The sequence below is a fragment of the Papaver somniferum genome, chromosome 8, assembly GCF_003573695.1.
Source record: "Papaver somniferum cultivar HN1 chromosome 8, ASM357369v1, whole genome shotgun sequence".
Lineage (NCBI taxonomy): Eukaryota > Viridiplantae > Streptophyta > Magnoliopsida > Ranunculales > Papaveraceae > Papaver > Papaver somniferum.
In genome coordinates this window covers 161,688,334-161,708,588 of record NC_039365.1, presented here as the reverse complement: position 1 = coordinate 161,708,588, position 20,255 = coordinate 161,688,334, and the positions used below count along the sequence as shown (strand labels likewise).

The 20,255-nt window shown below is 37.9% G+C and overlaps 3 protein-coding genes across 4 annotated transcripts; 1 reads left to right on the top strand and 2 right to left on the bottom strand.

The window, feature by feature from the left end:
* The first annotated feature begins 204 nt into the window (after positions 1-204).
* Positions 205-690, top strand: LOC113306334 (uncharacterized mitochondrial protein AtMg00810-like). The gene has a single exon (XM_026555283.1). It carries the CDS (start codon positions 205-207, stop codon positions 688-690), a length of 486 nt encoding a protein of 161 aa, XP_026411068.1.
* Positions 691-12,185: 11,495 nt separating this feature from the next.
* On the bottom strand, positions 12,186-13,951 carry LOC113306333 (splicing factor SF3a60 homolog). Its single transcript, XM_026555282.1, has 2 exons — positions 13,549-13,951; positions 12,186-13,335 (listed from the first exon to the last, which is right to left on the bottom strand). The coding sequence occupies exons 1-2, from the start codon at positions 13,949-13,951 to the stop codon at positions 12,410-12,412; spliced, it is 1,329 nt and encodes a 442-aa protein (XP_026411067.1). The 3' UTR covers positions 12,186-12,409.
* Positions 13,952-13,956: 5 nt separating this feature from the next.
* Positions 13,957-16,787, bottom strand: LOC113303759 (histone H2B.7-like). Of its 2 annotated transcripts, none has more exons than XM_026552837.1 (3): positions 16,294-16,787; positions 15,511-15,569; positions 13,957-14,725 (listed from the first exon to the last, which is right to left on the bottom strand). In XM_026552837.1, the coding sequence occupies exons 1-2, from the start codon at positions 16,691-16,693 to the stop codon at positions 15,550-15,552; spliced, it is 420 nt and encodes a 139-aa protein (XP_026408622.1). In that variant the 5' UTR covers positions 16,694-16,787; the 3' UTR covers positions 13,957-14,725; positions 15,511-15,549. The 2 variants fall into 2 exon arrangements, with proteins under 2 accessions (XP_026408622.1, XP_026408623.1); XM_026552838.1 differs by having other exon boundaries at positions 13,957-14,637.
* Positions 16,788-20,255: the final 3,468 nt, after the last annotated feature.

Genomic DNA, 20,255 nt, shown 5'->3' with positions numbered 1-20,255 from the left:
GCACTAAGAGCATGGTTCTATAGATTTAGCTCATTTCTTCTTAAATGTGGTTTCAAGAAGTGTGTTTCAGATAATTCAATGTTTGTCAAGTCAACTGGTAGTGATATTCTTGTTCTCCTATTATATGTTGATGACATATTATTAAATGGCAGTTCTTCTGTGCTTATTTCTGAGATTATTACCTCCTTAAAGAAATAATTTGCAATGAAAGAGTTAGGGGACTTAGCATATTTTCTTGGCATTGAAGATGTGAGACATAGTGATTCTATAGTGTTAACTCAAAAGAAATACACTTTAGAACTTCTTGAGAAAGCAAATTTGTTGGATTGTAAAGCTTGTGATACTCCAGTTGTTAAGGCTAGTAGACTTTCTATTCATGATGGAGTTAAGTTGGGCAATCCTTGTCATTACAGAATATTGGTAGGTGTTCTGCAGTATTTAACAGTCACTAGGCCAGATATATGCTTTGCGTTGAATTATATTTCACAATTTATGCATTCTCCATCTGATTTACACTTGCAACTTGTTAAGAGAATCTTGAGATATTTGAAAGGAACTGTTGGTCTGGGGATTACTTTGAACAAATGTGATGTAACTAGCTTGAAGGCATACACAGATTCTGACTGGGCAGGGTGTCCAGATACTAGAAGGTCCACTTCTGGTTTTGCTATTTTCTGGGTTCAAATTTAGTGTCTTGATCATCTAAAAAACAACCTACAGTCTCAAAATCCTCTGCAGAAGTTGAATATAAATGTCTTTCTGTTGCATCAGCTGAATTGCAGTGGTTTTCTTACTTATTGAATGATTTACATGTTTTTATTAAATCTGTGTTGTTGTTATGTGCTAACACAAGTGCTCTGGCTTTGGCAACTAATCTTGTTTTTCATGCCAGGACCAAGCACATAGAAATACAATATCACACTGCCAGGGAATTGGTTGAGGAAGGATTCTTAAAGTTGCAGCATATTTTTTCAGAATATCAACTAGCAGATCTCTTTACTAAAGGCTTGTGTTTTCCATCTTTTTCAAGACTTTTATCTCAGTTGCTTGGGACTCCTTTATCTACTTCAGTTGCTTCTTCTACTTCAGTTACTTCTTCTGCAGTTCAACTTACAGAGATTTCTTCTTAGTTTTATCTTATGTCAATCTGATATTGTGTTCTTAATATCAGCTTGCAGGGGGAGTATTAGAGATATAAGTGTGTGAATAGTTTGTGTCAAGTCAACTGGTCAATATTGACTTGACTTGTATTATTACACCCAATGTTTGTCTTTAAATACTTGTAATAATACTTTCTTAGTTTGTACTGAAAACAATTCTTTACAATAATATCAACTTCAGTGTTTCTCAAACCAGTTGATTCTGCATTGGAGGTTGGACGATTACCCCGAAGAAGATGGATGTGTTATCCAGTTGTACAATGTGCATTCACAAGAATTAAAGGAAGTAAGTCCTGATTATGGTTATTATGAATATTACATTTCTAGTTACGTAGAAAATTTTCTTTGTTTAAGAACTTGGGCGACACAAAGGTTGAAGGAAACATAAGGGAAATAATGAAAGGTGATACGGAGTACTGGGATTATGGTGGAAACATTTTTGATGTTATACCAACAAGTAATCCAGCAGTTATTTCTTTTTTAGATCCTTTGTAATCTTTTCAAATGCAAATTATTAAATTTAGTTGTCATGTTTGATTCAAGATATATGGATGATCTTGCTGTTATCTTTATCCATTTATTTGATTCCATTTGTCAAAAATATATTGCTTAACTTGTTAATTAATTCTAGTTCTCTACTAAATACTTGCGATAAAACATTTTAAGGTTTACAAAGTCCCTTTCTGAATAGCAAGTATTAGTAATAGTGCTGTTTGTGCTTAGTGTGAAGTGTACTTATAGACTAGCTGTTGGAAACAATAAAGAAAATTCACACAAAATAAATCTCAAACAGTTGAGTCGCGGACTAGGTCGCTATCTTTAAGGTATTTCGCGATTCTGCCTCTTGATTGTGCTGGCAGTCAAAAACTTGTCGAACACATATGGGATAAAACAGCTGATTCTCTCTTGTTCGATTTCTCTGCACCTTGAGAAATCGAACCAACTCTTACTCTATCTTACACTTGCTCAGAACACAAATAGATGAAAAAACTCAGTGCAAAAAATGTCTTTTATAACTCAAAGGAAATCAATTCGGTTTAATGAGAATAAAATCAATAATAAATGCATACTTAAAATCCTCCATAACAGTAACAAAACGGCTAGAATATAAAACCGAAATTAATGAATTTAATTGAAATATTAAGTTGATAAAAAAAACCGTTATGGAAATCAGAAGTTAAATCTGCAAAAAATTAACTTTTAAATCAGTAGACCTCCCAAGACTCCCAAGGCCCCGCTCTCCCGGACTTTTTAAGTAATATATATAAATATAATATACCTAGTCAAATGCATGGGGTAAGACTTGAACCCAAGTCTATAGTGTGGGAGCCTAAAATAATACCACCACACTATTTCTCTAAGTTTGATATAAATTAAAAAACTATGTTTTTAAATATATATATCTCCCAACACTAGCTTAACACGTGGAGTGTAAGGAAGTGTACTTAATAATTAGAGCCTCTCCAATGGAATGTGTGTGAAGAAAAAAGTCCCAATCCACGTAGGATCCACAACAATATTTATAAAAAATCATCTCCAACCCATTGATGTGAAGATGATGTGGCAAAAAAAAAGTTAGACATCCTCTAGGTAAACCTCTAGTTTTAGACATTCACTTAAAGGATGTCTTCCCATCCTAGTCACACTTTTGTTAATAAAAGTCAATGAAAAATAAAACCAGAAAGGATTTTGACCAATTATATACAAATAAGTAAACAAATAATAGAACACTTTATGGATTGGAGATAAAAATTTATTTTTCCTAACATTTAGGATTTTATACTCAAAGGATATCTTAAAAGTGATGCCACATATGAAATATTCACATTCACCATTGGAGAAGCTCTTAGATAAGCACAAGCAGATTACATTAGTGATCTAAACATCCGTTGGTTGGAGATCAGTTTTTTCAAATTCCTAAAAACATGGTAAAACTAGAGTTTAAACTGTTGAAGGATGTCGTCCAACCCCTGCCACATAGGAAGCGCGTCACATTCCGTTGGAGATGCTCTTATGACTGTGCTCCTGTGCTGCAAGAAGCTCTTGAAAGTCTCTTGATAAAGAAGTTCCCACCTTTCGGAAGCCACGGTTGCTTGCTGACTCTTCAATGGCTGGGGGATTTGAAGGATCGAGACAACTAAACTGTAAGTATGTCGTCTGCAGAACCATACCTAGTGCATACCCTCTTCCAGAAATCATTTTGAATACGAGTGATTATCAAAGTTCTTTTTTTGGTCTTCAAACTCAAGAATTTCCCTTTTGTTGACGATGTCCTCAAAGTCCTGAGAATTTGTAGATGTTGAATCCATTAAATGAGGAGAAAATAACGGGACTAGAGAAAGAAAAACAACAAAGGGATAGAAAGCACAGGATCTACACTACACAAGGAAGAAGGTAAGAAATTAAGAATCAACAGGTGAGATATTTTTGCTAGTGGTCAAAATATCGCGGACAACGTCGTAACAAAAGAAGAATTATTATCACAAAATTGGTTAAAAATACCAAAATCAACAATTCCTGGATGAAAAGGATAGTTAGATTTTGATATTGTTTAAATTGACAAAAATGTAAAAATAGACAGGATGTAAACAGTTTCATTCTATCTATTTTCAAATATTTTTTTTTATTTTTAATTTACATCAAGATGCATCCAGTTTCATTCTTACTATTTTTTAAGTTTAAGTCAGGATGAATCCAGTTTCATCCTTACTATTTTCTTGGTGTCCATTTCACCCATACTAATTTTTACTAGTCCATTTGAACCATGTTTTAAGAATATTTGGACAAATAACCCATTTTCCGAATTATTATTATCTTCCCGGGCCTGCTGCCGGGCGCAAGCTTTTTGTGGGTAGCCACTAGCCGAGTTTTTGGGGTGGCTGGAATTTACGGACCTGACTTGTCTGTTAGGATTAAGAAATATAGCTACGTTAGGAAATACAATTAAATTAGGAGATCCATAATCAAATTAAGAAATATGGTCAGATCACGAAACCGTTTAGATAATGGGTAATTGGTGAATCCTCGTATATATATCATCTCAGAAATTTGACTAAACCCTAAGCCGACCAATTCCAAAGTTCACAGAGCTAAGATCAAGGAGACTGCGCAGCTGTTATAATCGGTTTGTCTTCTACTTAATCTTTTTCTTATAATTATTTGAAGATTTTTTTTCCTCTAACGAAAGAACATGGGTGATAAGGTTAAGTTTAGTGTTTTTGATGGTATTCATCAAGACACACTTACGCAAATTCTCTGCAAATTACCTGCTAAACCTTTGATTAGATCCAGTTGTGTATCTAAGTTATGGTTTACGTTAATCAACAAGCATAAACAGTTTAACAAATTTCACTTTATTGAATCTCAAAAAAAAAGCCAATTCTCATGTTTACTTTCAAAACCAATAACAAGAAGATATTGTACTATTTGGAGATGCGGGATAACACTCACAAGCTCATTAGATATCAAAAAACCGAACACCAAGACAATCTTGGAGAGTATGGGAATTATGATGGTTTAGCTTGTTATGGGGCACGTAGGTGGACATTACTATGATGGTGAATGGGTTTATTTCTCACTTGAGATTCATAATCCTAGTAGGCTTGAGAAGTTGATGATCATCTCCCGCATTCAATTCAAGAGTGAGCCCATTATCCACGGATTTCGATTTGGATACGATCTCTTGAGCAACCAATTTAAGGTAATGTGTATTGTGAAATTTAAAGATGAATATGAATATTACGTCTTTGCACTAGGTAGTACTAAACCGAGGAAGACTTAGGAAAGGTTTTGGTGAATATCTTCCACAAAATACTTGTGGAGATTTGATTCTTATTTATATTAGGAAAACATTGGATTTGTTACATATTTTGAATATATCCTAACAAACAAAGAAGAGTTCAAAACCTCTTTAAAGTCCTAGTTTGTAGCCTATGGACTAGAGTTGTTGAGAGTCTTTGTGAAGACTTAAAGTGTTAATTAATAGGAAATATATCACGTACTAACACCGCCCCTCAAGTTGTACTGGAGTTGACGGATGTGCAACTTGGACCGTAGAATCTGAAATCTTGGTGACGAGAGACCCTTTGTAAAGATATCCGCCAACTGATCACGAGAACTAATGAAACGAACACATAACTTCTTGCATGCCACACGTTCGCGAACAAAATGATAATCGATTTCAATATGTTTAGTACGTGCATGAAAAATCGGATTTGCTGTCAAATAAGTGGCTCCCAAATTATCACACCATAAAATCGGTGCCGAAACCGAAATTCCTAACTCTTTCAATAACGATTGAATCCAAACCAATTCCGACGTCGCTATCGCTACACCCCTATATTCTGCCTCTGTGCTTGATCTGGAAACGGTTTTTTGTTTTCTGGCACTCCAAGAAACTAGATTACCACCAAAAAATACACAATAACCACTAGTAGATCGTCGATCATCTAAGCTACCAGCCCAGTCAGCATCTGAATACGCCTGAAGAGAAAAATCCCTTGATGGTCGAAGATGTAAACCATAGTCTATAGTGCTCTTCAGATAGCGTAGAATACGTTTGACACTCTCCCAATGTTCAACATAAGGATTATGCATATATTGACACACTTTATTCACAGCAACAGAGATATCAGGCCGAGTAAGATGAAGATATTGTAAAGCACCAACAACACTTCGATATAAAGTAGGATCAGACATTTTTTCCGTACCTTGTTGCCTTAATCTAGCAGTAGATGATAATGGGGTAGCAACCGGTTTAACGCCATCCATCTTCGTTCGCTTTAGCAAATCCAAGACATATTTCCTCTGCGTGAGAGCTAGCTCACCATTTTTTCTCATCACTTCTATTCCCAGAAAAAAGTGCAAATCCCCCATATCTTTAATAGCGAATTCATTACCCAGATCCTGTATAAGTTGATGAATGGACTGTGGGTCGGATCCTGTGACTATAATGTCATCAACGTAAACAAGCAAATAAGTTATCGAAGATGATGTGCGTAAAACAAACAGTGATGTATCTTCCACAGAACCTTTGAAGCCCAATGCAATTAAATATGTGCTCAACCTCGAGAACCAAGCCCGGGGAGCTTGTTTAAGGCCGTACAAGGACTTGTGCAATTTACACACATGAGTAGGACGATTTGGATCAACAAAACCAGGGGGTTGCTTCATATAGACGTCTTCCTCCAAACGACCATGCAGAAATGCATTTTCAACATCTAGTTGCTTCAAAGGCCAATTATTCATTACGGCAATAGATAAAACCAGTCGAATAGTGCAAGGTTTTACAACCGGGCTGAAAGTCTCACTGTAATCAACACCCTCCTGCTGATTAAATCCCTTCGCAACAAGCCGAGCTTTATAACGTTCAATGCTGCCATCGGAGTGTTGTTTTACGCGGAAAACCCACTTGGAGCCCACTACATTCATGCCTGGCACATACTGGACAAGAGAGTACGTACCATTTTTGATGAGAGCATTAATTTGATCACCCATTGCGGCTCGCCACTGAGGTAGTTTACTAGCCTCTGTATAACAAGATGGCTCCATGAACACAGATTCCAACAACGGATGTTTGGTAGTCACTAGGCATAACTTTCGTGCAGGCTTTACGATCCCTGATTTTGATCTTGTCTGCATTGAATGTGTAGGTACAGCTACACTGGAATTGACGCCTGTTGTTGGGTCCGACGCAGTAAGCTCCTGAATAGCTGATGACGACGCAGAAGCAGCAGCAGTCCGTGTGGCAGCTACAGAATCATGAACTGGAGCACTCACAGTACCTCCTAGTTGGTCACTAGCAGCAGCGTCAGCACTTGACGTCTCAGGAGAACTGGAGCGTGAGTCATCAGCAGCAGTGGGGACAGCACGCGAAATTAAGTGAGCACTAGTAGCAGCGTCAGCAGTTGAAGTCACAGGAGAAGTGATTCGTGAGTTTTCATCAACAGTGGGGACAACACATGGGGCGTCCTCAGTAGAAACGGGAGAAGCAGTCACAGGCAATTGTGCATGTTCATCTCCAATGGACACATTATGAAAAGGAGGCTGAAGAAAGACACTGGTGTCAGAGGGTGACATACCTTGGGATGACGGAGTTACTTGCTGCTGCTTGGCCTGGAAGGGGAATGTCTGTTCAACAAACCGAACATGACGAGAAACATATATTCTTCCTGATTCCCGGTGGAGACAAAGATATCCCTTATGTGCATTATTATACCCTATAAACACACATGGCAAAGAGCGAGGTTCTAATTTATTGGAATTGTAAGGGCGCAAACAAGGATATGCTAGACATCCAAAGACCCTAAGAAAAGAGTAATCAGGTTTCTTTTTGAACAACAATTCTAAAGGAGTTGTAGAGACACTTTTTGATTTTGGTAGACGATTTATTAGGAAGCAAGCAGTTGAAAAAGCATCCGACCAATAGGAGTAGGGCATTGACGCTTGGAAAAGAAGTGCTAAGCCAGACTCAGTGACATGACGAATACGCCTCTCCGCAATACCATTTTGCACAGATGTATGCGGACAAGTGAATCTGTGCTGAATGCCGGACTCATTCAAATAAGCAGTGAATTTTTTGTATTCTAAAGCATTGTCAGACTGAAAAATTTTGATCCTATGATTTGTCAGATTTTCAATTTGCTTTCGAAAGAGAATAAATGTAGATAAAGCTGAAGAACGTTGAACCAAAGGAAATATCCAAGTGAAATGGGAATAGACATCCATAATTAACATGTAATATTTAGAACCAGTTCTAGACAATTTTGGTGAAGTCCAAATGTCAGAAACAACTAAACTCAATGGAGTATCATAAGAAGTACTACTAAGAGAAAAGGGTAATCTCTTACTCTTGCTTACATGACACGAATTGCAGTAATCAAAAGATTTATTCGAAACAGGTAAAGAAAATCGACGACAAATGTTTGAGACAGTTCTTATCATTGGGTGACCCAGACGTTGATGCCACACTGGCAGAGATGAAGCAACATGTACTTGAGGTTTGATGATATGATCAAACTTTTCCAAGTCATCTAAGATGTAAAGACCATTCTTATTCAGGCCGCGCAGCAACAGCTCCCCCGTCAAATTGTCCTTCACAAAGAAGTGAGATGTGTGAAACTCAAAAAACACATTATTGTCTTTACAAAATTGAGAAACAGACAACAAGTCTCTTTTGATACAGGGAACATGAAAGATATTATTCAACAAATATTGCCTGGAATGTAGATTGAATGTTGCATTACCAACATGAGAAATAGAAACAGTATTACCATTACCAACTTGGACTTGTTCTGTCCCCTCATACTCATGAGGGATAGACAAATTTCTGAAATCCGAAGTCATATGATGTGTAGCGCCGGTGTCAGTCACCCAGTTAGCATGTTGATCTGAACTTGGAAGCGCAATATAAGCAGACGGATTCCTCGTTTTGGTTGTGGAGGATTTGTCGTACCTAAACCAGCAGCGTGGTGCCTGGTGGCCATCTTTTTTACATATTTGACAGGGCTCCTCAGATGTTTTTGCTGATTGTTGACCACAGTTTGGCTGGTTAAGACGTCGTTGTGTATTTGGGAACTGGTTGCGCACAGAATTGAAACTTTGTTGAGGCTGTGAACCACGACCTTGCTGGTTCATGCTGGGAGGTGACCTGTATGATGATCGGGAGGCTGCAACATTGACAGCGGGTTGCTGGATGGAAGACAGTTGCTGCTCAATGCGCATATCAAACGTCAGGAGATGAGAGTAAAAGGACTCCATATCCATGTCATCTTTCGTACTCAGTGCCGTGACAATTGGATCATAGGATTGATTCAGACCATTGCTAATGGACTGCATCTTTTCATCATTGGATACATCATATCCAGTAGCTGCAAGTTGTTCAAACAGATTCTTAGCATCATTCAAAAACGTTTTGAGAGACTTGTTACCTTTGTTCAAAGAGTGGAGTTGTTTCTTAAGGCTCATCATGTGAGCTCTTGTTTTAGGAGCAAAGTAGCTTTCAAGTTTATCCCAGACTCCTTTGGCAGTGCTAATTCCACGGACATGACACAGAACTTCTGGTGTTAGTGTCGAATTGAGCCAACCAACAAGTAGAGAATCCTGTATTTCATATTCAGCAAAGAGAGGATTTATTTCATCTGAATCTGGTAGAGTTCTAGGTGGTATTTCTTTGGTTCCATCTATGAAACTAGTGAGACCGTAGCCTTTTAAGATGGGTTGGAACTGGGTTTTCCAAAGAGAGTGATTTGTTTCTGTAAGTTTTAAGGTAACAAGGTGATGAATCTGGATATTGCGCATGCTATTTGTGTTAGCTGCCATTGTTTTTTTTGTTGATGGTTGTTGCTGCGTTGCTTGTGTTGAAGGAAGAGTTTTGGGTGATTGATAAATGCAGAAACGATGTTGGATCGAAGGCTGATACCAACTTAGGAAAGGTTTTGGTGAATATCTTCCACAAAATACTTGTGGAGATTTGATTCTTATTTATATTAGGAAAACATTGGATTTGTTACATATTTTGAATATATCCTAACAAACAAAGAAGAGTTCAAAACCTCTTTAAAGTCCTAGTTTGTAGCCTATGGACTAGAGTTTTTGAGAGTCTTTGGGAAGACTTAAAGTGTTAATTAATAGGAAATATATCACGTACTAACAGGAAGATTACTAACCCATGGCCAAAACAATGTCCAACAAATTATATTATAGCTACTAGCAATAGATGCATACCATCCATCTCTTGTAATGGAAGTCTCTTTTACGAGATGGTAAAAGATGAAGCAGAAAAAGAAAGATATAAACGTTTCACTTTGGTGACATTCCATCTCCACACCGAGTGTTTTAGAAAAATTAAACTTTCAGATGATAAAGAATTTGATTCAGAGTATAATAAAGGTGACTTGTATCCAATGGAGTACAAAGGATGTTTATGTTATTCAAGTATGGAGATAATCGATCCCTATGAAGGTAAGGTTGTACTGCATATTCTGAAAGACGCAGTTAACCACGTTTGGGTTAAGGAAACTATTAAGTTCGCGCTTCCAGAAGAGTTCCGCAATCTTGCTGGTACCGCTATTATGAACTTTTCTAACCAGGTGTTTCTGTTTTGGAGGATGAACGACAAACGGGTTGTGCTATCTACATCTACAATGTGCATACACACGAATTAAACGAAGTAAAACATCGTGGTATACGTTGGGGTGATGGTCATGGCTATTACATTTCTAGTCACGTAGAGAATTTTATATCCTTAAAATCTTTGGAAACGACGAAGGGTGAAGGAAACTTAAGGCAGGTATTGAAGGGTTATAAGAACTGGTGTCTTGATGGAGACATTTTCGACAATATACCAACAAGTAATCCAACAGTTATTTCTTTTTTATTAGACCCTTAGTTTGTAATCTTTTCAGATGGATGATCTTGCAGTTATCTTTTTTATTAGACCCTTAATTATTGGCTTTAGTTTTTTATATTTTTGATTCAAGATGGATGATCTTGCAGTTATCTTTCGTTGTTATCTTAATTAGTTCTCTATGAAATACTTGTGATGGAATCGTTTTAAGGTTAGAGAGTCCCTCTTTGAAATTTGAATGGCAAGTATCTATTGATAGTGTATGGTGTTTGTGCTGAATGTGTAGTGTAGACAATGGACTAACTTAAAAACAGTACATATTTTCTTGGCCATGAGTAAGTTGCACGTAAGAGTAACAGGTAGCTCTTTATCTGATTTCGATCCTTCTTTTGTCTGGATCATCTTCTGATTTCTGTAGCGAAAAGTCATGCCAATTCGCACATTGCAGACCGCACCAACAATGTAGTTGCATCTTTTTTACTTGATTAAACCAGCGTTCTAGCTATTTTCCCTCTTCGTAGGGTAGCTTGTTACTTGTGGTGGGCGCAATTCTTAACAAGCATAGCATGAGTTACCTAGTAAGTTCCCTTTTTCTTCTAATTTCAAAATTTTACTAAATATTGTTCTTTCGATTTAATACCCACAGTTCAAATCTAGATTACGGGTAATTGACAGGGTTTACTTGTGTTTTTTCATTTTTATGTGCAGCGTGAGAGTTGGATTTGATTGGGAATGTTCGGTACTCTATTTTTGTTCGTTGGAGGATGTAGCCAAAAGTGTTCAAGATGCAACAAATGAACAAATGGAAGGAGTCAGGCTAGAAAGCTGCACGTCGGGGCTCAAGGGAGACTCAACGGGGACAGGAAGAGTCAGGTTCCTCTTGTACTAGAAGACCAAAGGAGAAGAAAGATACAGCACAAAGAAGCGAGGCAGGCACCAGTAGTCCAGCCTTCGTACAAGATGGTAACTGTCCTAACAGTAACCAAACCCCATGAAATATGTTTATAGAGCCACTTCACAAATCACATACCAAAGTATCATTTGTTCCATAAATAGAATTAAATTGTTTAATCGAGGTACTAAGAGTCTAGTGTTATCAGAAAAAATTATTTCCAATTGTTCACAAGTTGTACAATGCTGACAGGTACAGTTTTAATTAATCGATGTCAGATGAAGCTGTCCGTGACAGATTACTGGAATTACAATTTTCCAGGAGCAACAGCTATCTGGTAACAAACTAGTTTTCTGCATATTACATTCTGCTTTCTTGTCATCTACTCTACAAAATTACGGTTGTCAACATTTATATGTTCGCAGTTTCTCTATTTTGGTTGTGATGTCAAGTGATGAGACGTTGTTTTCAACTTCGGTAAGGATATATATGCCACTGGATAGGAACAAGAGAAAATAATGTCTTTTCGTTTTTTTTTATCAGAAGAGAAAATAATGTCTTTTCCTTTATGGCTGGGAATATTAAGTTGCTTTAGCTGCTCTATTCCCTCTGTCAAGACCTTGTTAAGGGTCATGACCATATATCGCTAGGAGAATCATCTATATTTGCCACTACCATCAAGTGACAAGTAGATTAAAGCTGGCCAAAATCCACAAGGGGTGGGGTGAAGTAATCTTCGATCTTTCAGTAGTCCTATTCTGACATTAATAGGTGCACTCAGAAGAACTCAAACGACACATTCACATAAGAACAAAATTATAATACTTGCAAAGAGCTGAATAGGTCTATTCAGAACCTAAGCTTGATGACAAAAACACAGCAAACGTAACTGACAACTCACAATCTCTCTTTTGAGTTCTCTGCCTACAAAATGAATAAAATATAAGATGCGATTTCATACGGTTTCTCATAAAAAACTGAATTCGCTGGAGAGAGTATCCGTATGCAATTTCATACGATCAGCTCCTGGCGTCGCAGTTCGTTATACACCTTTTTGTTATAGATGTTACCCTCCCTATCTTCGTACTCTTCTTCAAGGTCTGGCAGCCACTTCTTCTCCTTTTGCCTTGCTTGTATCTTTTCCCACAGCGCTTTAGCTTCCTGAATCGACGTAACTTCTCTGAAGCTCTTGGTGTTGGGGATACCAAGACGTCGCATACCACGCTGATGAAGCGGCTCATTGAAGTGCCGTTCAAAGACTCTGCGACCCCAATAACTTTGATCCCCACAGATCTCGCACTTAAATTCCTGGCCAAGACCATGAAGCCTATATAACCAGTACGGAATAGGCTTGTTATCCCAACCCATTGGCAACTTGAGAGGATTATAGATCTTCTGCTCTTCTTCGTCGTCACTATCTATGTCAACTTGTTTCACTTTCCTTATGTCCTCCTCATCAATTTCTTTTTGCCTTTCATCAGCTGTCAATGCCTGTTTCCTCTGGACATTTTCTTTAGTTTGTTGGATAGTCTCCTTGAGCATTTCGCACAGTCGTTTCATCTTTAACTCTTTCAGGGCAATTTCCTTGAGCTCTGTGTCTTGTGATGCGGCGGCACCATTCACAAAGTGCTTTTTGTCCAATTGTTCAACAGGCATGTGCTTCGTCAGGAAAAGCCTCTCTGCGAGTTGTTGAACAGTGCCACCTGACTTCAATCCCAAAGCACTCAATGCCTTTTTTAATTCTTTTTCTTTCTCACGATTGCCCGCCACTTCTGTTACTAATTCATCCACTGTACTGTAGTCGACGAGATCAATTGAATTCTGAGATGAAACGTCGCTCCCGTTTTCCAGACCCTTACTCTTCTTGCCATCCTCCCAAAGATGTTTAAAATCAGTTTCTACCTTTGAAAATAATCGATCAAGGTCTTGCAATGGTTCTGTTCAACGAAGGAAAGATATCAGGTACTCCAGCAAATGCTCTAGATACTCTCTATATTTCCTTGTTAGTTTTAGTTTACATGGAATTTGATCTGGTTGCGAGAAGACATCCAGATAAGCAGAATACTCTATTATTTTTGATTGATCAACAGAAGAATCCAAATTGATGTACCTGTTGTAGAGCTCATGCAAGTCCAAGTACCGTCCATGGCCTTCCTCGCCACTAAACTCCACATGCGGTTCTTCTTTCAGTAGTAACTCCTGATCAGACTCCTCCAAAGCACGAGAATATGGATGGCGCTTGTGATATTCATGAATCTCCTTCAACCCATCATAAAAGGCACTCAACGCAGCTTCGATTCCTGTCCCGGCAGCAGTTTGGGCTCCCAGTGCAGCAATTTCATCCTTCCTGGCACTATCGTTGTCTTGGTAAATCTCGATAAGATTTTCAGTGGAGGATGTAACAGCTTCGATCACGTTACGAACTCTATGATCCTGAAAGAGGCGTTCACGGTCTGAAGTTGGTTCATTCTCAAAATCTTTGATGATCAAACGTTCAAAACGTTCTACTTGCTCATGTTTAGACCTGGTTACTTCCAGTAGTGTCGAAGACATATCCGAATCTTGTTTTGCTGAAGCAAGGGTTGGAAAAATTCGAGAGATGATATTAGTTATGGTGGTTCCAACTTCTGAAGTGATGCTTTTATAGGCTCTGAGTTCTCAAAGGCAGAGTCGGAAAAGGAAAGGACTATGTGGGAATTTCTTTGGCGGTGAACTCTTTTCTTGATATCAATCACATTCCAAAATTGAGTCCATTCTTAAAAGCACAAGTGGCGATACTTAGACATGCCTGATTATGGAAATTTTGCTACTGGGGCCTGATTGGTATGCTGCACAGCTGCTAACACGACCCTATGCGAGGAATTGGCAATGATTGCAGGCCGTCTAATTTTCGCAGCAAATTGACATTCAATAAGATGCTTACGATATGAGCAACCGAGGTAACAACACCAATTGAAGGAATGCTGGTTGTGAGATAGTCTTCAATCAACCAGTTGGTTAAATATATGTTAACAAAAGAAATGCGTACTAGTTGATTTCAATTTCTGATCCAACCGATGGTGTTGTTCTATCTATTGCGGCCACTGTACTCCAATTGTGTCCTTGTTCTTTCAGTTTGTTTCCTATCTTTTACTATCTCTTCCTGTTTTCTAGTGCCGCCAACTGCTCTCATCCTTGTTGAATCATAATAGTTAGGCGTTTGCTGGCCTTTGGCCGGTTTATGTCAGCGGTTGGGTACCCTGTAACAAGATCAACCAAAACCATTTGAAAGAATATACAGCATCTTTCACACTTTGCACATTTTGAGCAAATACTGGTGCCATGTACCTAGTCAAAAGAAATGAAATGAGTTAGCTTGCCAATTAACAATGAATATTGTATTTCTGTAGTTCGCCCAATTGATCCAATTACTGTTGGCTCCTACACCCAAATCCTAACTGGAATAACAACTGCAGAAACAAATTTACTACAACACTGGGAAAATGCATCAGGTGTCCTAAATATTTCAACACTAAAGATTAGAATTAAGTGGAAGCATGGAGCACAAATGCATCAGCTGTCTACGACAACCATTGGAGGGTACTTCAATACTGTCCAGTTAAACACATTACATTATTAGACTGATAACCTGCACATATGACAATGACTATGTGACTTAAATGCTGGAAACTCTCAACAGGATTGTATTATGAAAATGTGCTAGTCCTTTTCAAGTAGTGAAGACATTTGTTATTATAAAGTACCAATGTTTAAGTTGGGCAAAAGCTTGTTTACAATTGGCTGTACCTTCTCCAGATCACGGAAAACCCTCTTCGGATTCGAGTAATCTGGCTTATCCTCGAACCTCAATGATCGACATTGGTAAAAGTATGATCCTATGACAGATATGACTCACAGAGCACCTGTAGGTAAATACAACTAAAGGGCACCGCTCAAAACCCAAAATGAACAACGATGACAAGAAGAACAAGAGAGACTGGTCACAACACATATACATCATATTTGCGTTGTGGACGACCTATTTAGCACGTATCAATATAGACACTAATTACTATGATGTGTTTAATGGTACTTAGTTACAAGAAGAAAAAAAATGGTACTGAGTGCATTACCTGTATTGGAGTCATATTTTCATTTATCAGTTCCAGCTTTTAACCCCTTCCAGGAAAATCTGAGAAAAATAAACCGAAAGAAAGTTAAAACTTGTTATCTTAACAACCCAGAATCAAATAGAAAGAAGGCTAAATACAGACAACAACATTGATACACTATAAGAAACCTCCACTGAAAGAAGAACATGGTAAAATTTAATTCACAAAGCAACTACGTAACATCTCCAACAAAACATCTACTCACCAACCTAATACATAACAACAGCATCGACTTTTATGGACAAGAGAAACCTTATAATATGGTTACAGCGGGTAGTCATTAGCAGTGGTTGGGGAGACACAACTAAAGTAATACCAAATAAGCTCAAAGCCACTAGCAATTCACTAGTCCAGTACAGAAAACCCAATCAATGAATCTGTAATACTCTATGTTTTACTTTAATTGTGCAACTAAAATGAAAAAATAGAGACAAAAACCATCAAATAATAGCAAAATCATCAATATGGTTCCAAAATGTAATTCAGATAAACCATCATATTTCATTAACGGGTTTCATTTTATTTATTTCCAGAAATTAGGCAATTGAAGAAATTGATTTCACTGAATATTTTGGATCAGAAATTGAAATTGAACAATTTTCATAGCATTTGATGTATAAACATATGAAACCCTAATCCAATCCCCAGATTGAAATCACTAGAATAAAATAAACCCCCAATTTCTAAAACCTAAAAAACAAAATAGAGATTAAGAACTAGTAAATTTGGTAACAGCTTTGGTACCCTCAGAAACAGCATGTTTAGCCAATTCACCAGGAAGAACAAGACGAACAGCAGTCTGAATCTCTCGAGAAGTAATGGTTGGCTTCTTGTTGTACCTTGCTAATCTAGACGATTCAGCAGCAAGTTTCTCAAAGATATCATTAATGAAACTGTTCATGATACCCATAGCTTTACTTGAGATACCAATATCAGGATGAACTTGTTTCAGAACTTTGAAGATGTAGATCTTGTAAGTCTCAACTGATTTCTTTGATTTCTTCTTCTTCTTATCTGTTGTGGAAGCATCTTTGCTTGGTAATTTCTTCTCAGCTCTGGGTTTCTTCTCTGCTAGTGCTTTCTCTGCTTTCTTCTCTTCGGAGGGCTTCTTCTCTGCTGGTTTCTTCTCTGCTTTGGGTGCCATTACAGAAACTGATCGAAGGAAATCTGAAAAAATTTAGTGGGTGAGACCGTGAGAGAGAGAATTTTCTAGGGAGATAAAATAGAGTAAAAGATGATGCGAAATGATTCAGAGGAACTTTGGGAATTTATTATATAGAGATGCTGCTGGAACCTGATTGGTTTGCTAAGATTCATACGGATCGATATATAAACCGTTGATTAAAGTTAGAAGTAATTGACGGATCATATAAAACGAGTTGGGAGGAGCAGCTTTAGTGGAGTTTGATTGATTAGTTTAGTTTCATACAGATCAATGATGTGTACCGTCGATTGGTGTAAAGATATTTATTTTTTTTAAAATAGAGTATGAAAGGAGAATGTGTAAAGATATTATTCCTGGTCAAATCGGGGTATACTCGATTTTAAGTGGACACTTTTTAAGGGTTAAGGGGATGTCCTAATGTATGAAGTTACAAAATTACCCTTTTCCAATAAAACCGATTAATTCACCTTCGTTTTTTCATTTTATCTGCTCTTATTCCCTCTTCTCATCTACCATACTGGCTGAAATTGGTCCCCATCATTTAAAACCGATTGAAAACTCGTCGATTAATTCGTCGTAATCGTCGATTCGGAAATTCTATTGTCGATTAATCTCTTCAAAAATGCATAATCCGAAGCATATGAAAAATTCTCATAGAAGACTTAGTATTGAAGACCCTGGATTTGCAAAAGTAAACACAAACTGAATACAAAAACAGTTGACGAAGAAGAAATCATTGAAACGGTTGAACCGAAGACATGACACGATTGATAAAGTACGGTCCTACTTAAACTCACTCCAGTACTTCAATTTTATGTTTGCATGTCAAATTAGGTCAGAAAAAACGAATTTGTGAATCTGCAGTTACTTATCCGGCACGGTCTCTGATGCACAACCTTGCCGACTATTCATATTTAGGGTTAGTCGTTGTCTTCCTAGGTTGAGGATCATGCTGACTTTTCATATCTGGAAATGCCATTTACAGGGTCGGCACGATATTCAACCTTAAGACCTTGCCGACTAAATGTAGTTTTGTTAGTCGTTGGTTCTTGAAATTTCTGACCTGCCGACTAACGCTGTGAAAAATCATGAGTTTCCTGAGTCCCATATAGTCATAAGACGGCATGTTTTCTGAATAAAACCCTGCCGACTGAATATTAGTCGACGCTCTGTATATTATCGACCCTGCCGACTAATTGTGTGGAAATCCTTGTGTTCTTGCATTTCATTTTGTTATTATATCCGGCATGTTATTTGAATACTTCCCTGCCGACTATTGTTTAGTAGGCATAGATTATTGTTGTCATCCCTGACGATTATTTCATTGTTCCTGTTTAGGTTGCAAAAGCTCAAGCAAGGAAAGAAGAAACTTAATACTCCTCCTTCAAAACCTCCTCGCATCACAAACTCTTGACTGCAACACATCGAGGGGCATTCGTTGAGCCGAGAACGCTCAAGATCCGTGAACGGAATGATTATCAACCACCACCGGAACCGAATGATTCAGATAAAACTCCAAATGAAGACCGATCAATTCCATCTGGTAGAAGAGGTAATGATGATGATGATGTTCAAGGAACTCTGGCTGCTGGAAGAGATAACGATGATGATGATGATCAAAACATGACACATGTTAGAGGAGGTAATGATGATGGTGATAACAGTGATGGAGATAAACATAATGATGGACAAGGTGAAATTTTTGAAGAGGAATAGGATAAAGAAGAGGAAGAAAGAGGTGGATAAGAAAAAGTTAATGATCAAGCAATAGATGTTGGGGTCAAACAACAAACTCAAGTTGCAACTGCAACCGCAACTAGAAAGAAAAAGAGGTTCACTAAACCAGTTGATTCCCACATGCCTCCCCCTCACTTGAAGAAGCAACTGAAAGATGGTGACCCTCCGTTAGGGTTACCAGAAGATGGTGGACATGTTCTTTTTGGATAAAAAGACTCATGGGCATGTGAAATCCATAATATTATTGTAAGTAATCTCAATCCAACTTTGTTTTTATTTAAGTGTATCTATCTTAAATTTCCTTCAAGTGTTTATATTTCTCTTAATTTTGTGTTTTTGGTATTTAGGATCATAAGCATGCCATCTGTCTTTTGAGGCGCCAAGCTTCAAACACTATGATGAAGAAATATACACTTGACAAGGAATGTGACGAGGTGAAAGAGATTGTCAAGAACTCCGGGTTGTGGCCTTCGGTGAAGAGTTCAGTTGTTAAGTATGACAAGGTTATCGTATCTACATTCTGTGAGAGGTTTTAAGTATAAGCTGGTACAATTTTATTCTCATTCGATGATATGACGGTAACTCCTGATGATGCTCATCAAATTCTAGGCCTCGAGGTTGAGGGAAAATCCATCAAAGATGGCTACGATGATGACATTTCTTGGGAGAATATCTTCAAATTGACCAAGATCCTGTTTGGTTGGGATGAGAAACAGTCGGAGTCTATGCTTGTCATGAAGGATGCTCATGGAAGCAAGAAGTTAAGTCTGAAGGAGTTGAGGGACACATACTCTGGGACCCATAAAATCTATGATAGAGAAGGAATTTCCGACTTGGTGCAAATCAATGCTACTGCGTGAGATTATTTGATATACGTCCTAGGCAACTGTAGCTTCCCCGACAGTTCCGGAAACTTGGTCGACGGCAAGTATCTTCAACTATTGCATCCCTTTGATCAGATGCATATGTATTCTTGGGGTATTACGGTGGTTGGATTCTTGAATGCAGAGTTGACAAAGGATTCAAGGGCGATCACTAAGCAAGCTAACGAAAATCTATGTCTCTTCCAGGTAATTTTATTGTCTAAATCATTTATATTTGCAAAATGCTTATAAGATAAGATTCTTTCTAAACTTTGTGTTTGCATAGGTTTGGATATATGAGCACTTTCCTTATTTGGTGAAATTAACCCCCACAACAAAGGAAACACTAGTCTTGCGAAGCACAAGACAGGAGGACGCCGACACACTTTTACTAGTGCTCGGGAGAAGGATATGACACTCAATCTTATCAACATGCGAGTCTCCTTGGAAAAAATGACTGTGAATGAGGTAATATCTGATCCGTATCGAGTTGATAGAAATGAGAGTATAATCGTAAGGAGAAATGATGTTGCATTCTACTACAGTCCGTTGTTTTACCCCCAAGGATTTTTAATGTACGATCCACAGCGGGTAATGCGACAAGTGGGTTATGTCCAAGAAGTACCTCATCTCGGTGATACTCCGTTCGATAAAGTGGTAAGGGAGGAGTGCAGCACGTCCCCAAAAACTATTGACGTCCATTATGCTCCACCACCAGAGATTTCTTATTGGGACGAAAGACATGACCACAAATATTTGAGTCTTTTGGATGATGTGATCGAAGGTCATGAATATCATGAAGATTACATGTCGTGGTACTTTGTTTTTGCTCGTCCTACTGTGATTAGGGAAGAAATTGTTGCACCGGCTCGTAAAAGGAAGAACACCGCAAAAGACCCACAACAAGTCTTAAGAACTTTGTAAGTATTTTAGAGTTGCTC

Coding starts and splice junctions, on each gene's coding strand:
- LOC113306334 (XM_026555283.1), top strand. CDS start 205: ATGAAAGAGTTAGGGGACTTAGCATATTTTCTTGGCATTGAAGATGTG.
- LOC113306333 (XM_026555282.1), bottom strand. CDS start 13,951: ATGTCTTCGACACTACTGGAAGTAACCAGGTCTAAACATGAGCAAGTA. Junction 13,336..13,548: donor GGAGTTTAGTGGCGAGGAAG/GCCATGGACGGT, acceptor TTCGTTGAACAG/AACCATTGCAAGACCTTGAT.
- LOC113303759 (XM_026552837.1), bottom strand. CDS start 16,693: ATGGCACCCAAAGCAGAGAAGAAACCAGCAGAGAAGAAGCCCTCCGAA. Junction 15,570..16,293: donor TAAACATGCTGTTTCTGAGG/GTACCAAAGCTG, acceptor TATTTTTCTCAG/ATTTTCCTGGAAGGGGTTAA.